The 3,859-nt window shown below is 44.2% G+C and overlaps 1 protein-coding gene across 3 annotated transcripts; it reads right to left on the reverse strand.

The window, feature by feature from the left end:
• Nucleotides 1-318: 318 nt before the first annotated feature.
• On the reverse strand, nt 319-3,614 carry Gpd1l3 (glycerol-3-phosphate dehydrogenase 1 like 3). Of its 3 annotated transcripts, none has more exons than XM_039108237.1 (2): nt 3,535-3,614; nt 319-1,616 (listed from the first exon to the last, which is right to left on the reverse strand). In XM_039108237.1, the coding sequence occupies exon 2, from the start codon at nt 1,482-1,484 to the stop codon at nt 480-482; it is 1,005 nt and encodes a 334-aa protein (XP_038964165.1). In that variant the 5' UTR covers nt 1,485-1,616; nt 3,535-3,614; the 3' UTR covers nt 319-479. The 3 variants fall into 3 exon arrangements, with proteins under 3 accessions (XP_038964165.1, NP_001333291.1, NP_001333290.1); NM_001346362.1 differs by having other exon boundaries at nt 319-1,619; nt 3,535-3,599; NM_001346361.1 differs by having other exon boundaries at nt 319-1,828; nt 3,535-3,599.
• Nucleotides 3,615-3,859: the final 245 nt, after the last annotated feature.

Here is a 3,859-nt window from a genome sequence, read left to right on the forward strand (position 1 = left end):
ACACACACACACAGACACACACAGACACACACACACACACACATACACACACCATGCACTTGTTCATGCACACACATATGTGTGTATATAAACACATATCCCACCAACAAAGACCTATATGCCCCCCAGCTGACACACACGCACACACTCATATGCACACACAAACACACATACATACACCATGCACTTGTTCATGCTCAATTTACAACTTGTTCCTAAACATATCCCAACCACAAAGACCCATAAGCTTCCCCCGCCGGACACATTGACACACCTGCACACACAGACACAAGAAAACAACGCTGAACCTCACTGGGATCCTGATTCAACTCCCAAGCTGTATTTTTTTTCTTTGCTGTGTTTTTTCACATTCATTGTGTATGTGTAGTTGTTACCAGTACATCAGCCACTGAGTCCTCTCTCATGACCCAGAAATTCGTGTGTCCAAGATGAGAGAAAGGCAGGCAACCATCTTACTGTCACGTCCTGGTGTCTGTGTGACCCTGAGATGGGTGAGGTAGAGCTGGGCTTGTCCCCAGTTCCCTTCGCCTGTGCTCTGGGTGGTTCTGTAGACAGGGTATCAGCTCGGTAACTGCTCTGCCCTCGTAACAGATTTGATACACAACTGTGAACAGTGGAAACTTGTCCAGCAGCCCCTTCTGCTTGAGGATGCGGTACACCTGGGCAGAGGTGTGTGGCCCTTGCAGCTTCTGTCCCTTCAGCATCTCCTTCTCCAACTCCTCAAGGCTTTTTCCTGTCCTGGCGAAGGCTTCCGCTACCTTTCGGTTCCGCCCCCCGTAGCAGGTACTGATGAGGTCAGCCACCCCGCAGCTCTCCAGGAAAGTGGCTATGGACACTTGGCCCTTGGAGAAGGTCCTGACAAAAGAAATCATCTCCATGAGGCCCAGGCGGATGACAGCAGCCTTGGTGCTGTTTCCACAACAGAAGCTGTCGCAGAACCCGGACCCCATGGCGACAATGTTCTTTAGAGCTCCGCACAGCTCCACCGTGTCTGGATCTTCAACCACAGTGACTCGGAAGTTGGGGGTCTGAAACAGCTCTTTGAAGAGAAGGCCGTTCTGCAGCACCTTGCTGCCAATGGTGGTCTCGCAGAACTGCTCTGCAGCCACCTCATTGGCTAAGTTGGCCCCCATCAGCACGCTGACATCTATGTTCACCTTCTCTCGGATGATGTCAGAGATAAGCTTCAGGCTCTCGGGGCCTTCGTCTATGCCTTTGATGAGGGTGAGGCCTCGGGCTTTCCTGGGCACCACTTCAGCGAGTTCATCACAGATTTTTCGAATGAACTGGTGTGGGAAAGCAAACACCAGCAGGTCTGCGTCCTGCACAGCCTGGCTGAGACTTGGAGTAGCTATCACATTCTCGGGCAGCCTGTATCCGGGAAGGTACTTTACGTTTTCGTGATCAGTGTTGATGATGTCTGTCAGCTTCCTCCCATTGACGATCTCTTCAAATACCCACATCTTGACCGGGGAAGCGAACTTCTTGGTGGTCTTCACATTGTTCCCAATGATTTTTGAAACAGCTGACGCCCAGTTCCCTGAACCCACGATGCTCACTTTCAGGGGTCCCGGCAACACTTTCAAGCCGATATCCTGCTGTGGGGACGGTGCCTTCTCAGCTAGCTGCTGACCACCATCTATTTGGTCTAGCCTGCTGGTACCCTGCCCTGCCTGCCTCCCTACCTGCTTAAAAAAGACATTTACAACCCGAGTGTAGTGGGTCATGACTAATTCCAGCACATGAAGGCTCAGGCCAGAGAATGGACTCAAGTTCAAGGAAAGCTCGAGCTACAGAGAGAGACTATCTGAAAACAAATAAGATAAATAGAGATTTTTAAAAAGGAAAGCTGAATGTAACTCAGTTGGTAGTGTGCTGGGTTAATGTGTATGAGGCCCTGGGTTCTAGACCCCAGCACCGCCGAATACAGGAGTGCTAGTGAATGCCTGTGAGTGATTCCAGCACTGGGGAGATAGAGGCAGGAGAATCAGAAGTTCAAGGTCAGCCTCAGCTCCAAATAGTTTTGAAGCCATGACTCAAAATGAATAAATGAATGAATGGATAAGCCAAATCAAAAGACATTTATAAGATGACTTGATGTTTAAACGTGGCATATTTGATAAAATCGAGAAAGTAGTATGTTTTTTACAAGCATGATTATGATTGCAATATGTTTATAGATATGTTTGTTTTGAGGCAAGGTCTCCTGTTTTTCAGGCTAGCCTTGAACTTCTGATAGTCCCACATTCACCTTTGGAATGTTGTATTTGTAAGCATATACCACCATGCCTGGTTTATGTGGTGCAGGGAATTGAACCCAGAGTTTCATGTATGCTGGACAAATACTCAACTGAGTTCCATCCACAGCCCTGACCACACATATATCATAAAAAGAAGGGCTAGGTGTGGTAATGCAAGTTTTTAAACCCAGCACCCAGGAGGCAGAGACATGTGGATCTTTGTGAGTTCAAGGCCAGCTTGTTTTAATAGCAAATTCTATGCCAGCCAGAAATATATATAAAGACCCTATATATAAATATAGATTATATATTTATTATCATAGTATTATATATAATATGATGCTATGTAATATATATGATATATGACATAATATACATACACTATATATAATATACATTATACATTATAATAAATATCATATATAATATGATATATAATATGTATATTATTATACATATCATTATATATTATATTAAATTGTAAAATTATATATAATTATATAGCAATTATATAATATGATATAAATGATATAAATATGATATAAAATATGATACAATATATACATATATAAATATATATTTTATATATATGTATACACACACGTAGTCTTCATCTTTTGGAGATAGTGTGTGCATGCATGTGGAGGCCAGAGGTTGATATTACATTTGTTCTTCAGTTGATTTCCACCTTATTTTAGAAGACAGGACCTGTCATTAGATCTGGAACTTGCTGATTGGACTAGACTGGTGGCCTACAAGTCCCAGGGCCTTCTGTCTCTGCCTCCCTGGTGAGGGGATCACATGTGCTTTCAACGTGGGATAGAAACTCAAATCCTCGTGGTTACCTGGAAAGCATTTTATTAACTGACCCATCTCTTCATCCACGATCAATAGTTTTGTTTTGTTTTGTTTTTAAGGGTTAAGGATATTAGATGGGCAGTAGGGCCGCTTACTTAGCATGTGTGAGGCTCTGGGTTCAATCTCTAGTCCTGAGGGTGGGGGGAACAAGTTAAAATGAAAACAAACAAGATATAAAAACACAGGATTCATCCCAGGGTAACTAATCATAACTCCCAGAGGAGCCTGGTAATTATGAAAAGGGAAGTGCGTACTCTGTAAGCCACTTGCCTCACTGTTACGAAGTGCCTGACGCAACTCAAGAGGAGGCACGGTTCTCTTGGCTCACGGTTTTGGAGACTTAATAATGGTCAGGAGGCTCTGTTGTTCTCACACCTATAGTGAGGTGAGGGAATGGTGGAGGAAAAGAGCTCACCTCATGACATCCAGGAAGCAGAGACAGAGAGGAAGGGACCAGGGACAAGATACACCCTTCAAAGTCATGTTCCCCAGTGACCTACATCCCCCAACTATACCCTACCTGAACAGTTAACTCAACTATGATGTCATACATGGCTTAGTCCCCTGATGAGGTCAGAGCCCTTATGATCCAATTATGTCCCCAAAGCTTATCAGTTGGCATGGAGTCCTTAACCTGTGAGACTTCTGAGAACATTTTAGGGTCAAACAACAACATGAACCTACCATATGAACTCCCCATTCCTCACCGAAGCATTTGTACAAAAGACATGAAAAAAACA

The sequence above is a fragment of the Rattus norvegicus genome, chromosome 4, assembly GCF_036323735.1.
Source record: "Rattus norvegicus strain BN/NHsdMcwi chromosome 4, GRCr8, whole genome shotgun sequence".
NCBI classification, from domain to species: Eukaryota; Metazoa; Chordata; class Mammalia; order Rodentia; family Muridae; genus Rattus; species Rattus norvegicus.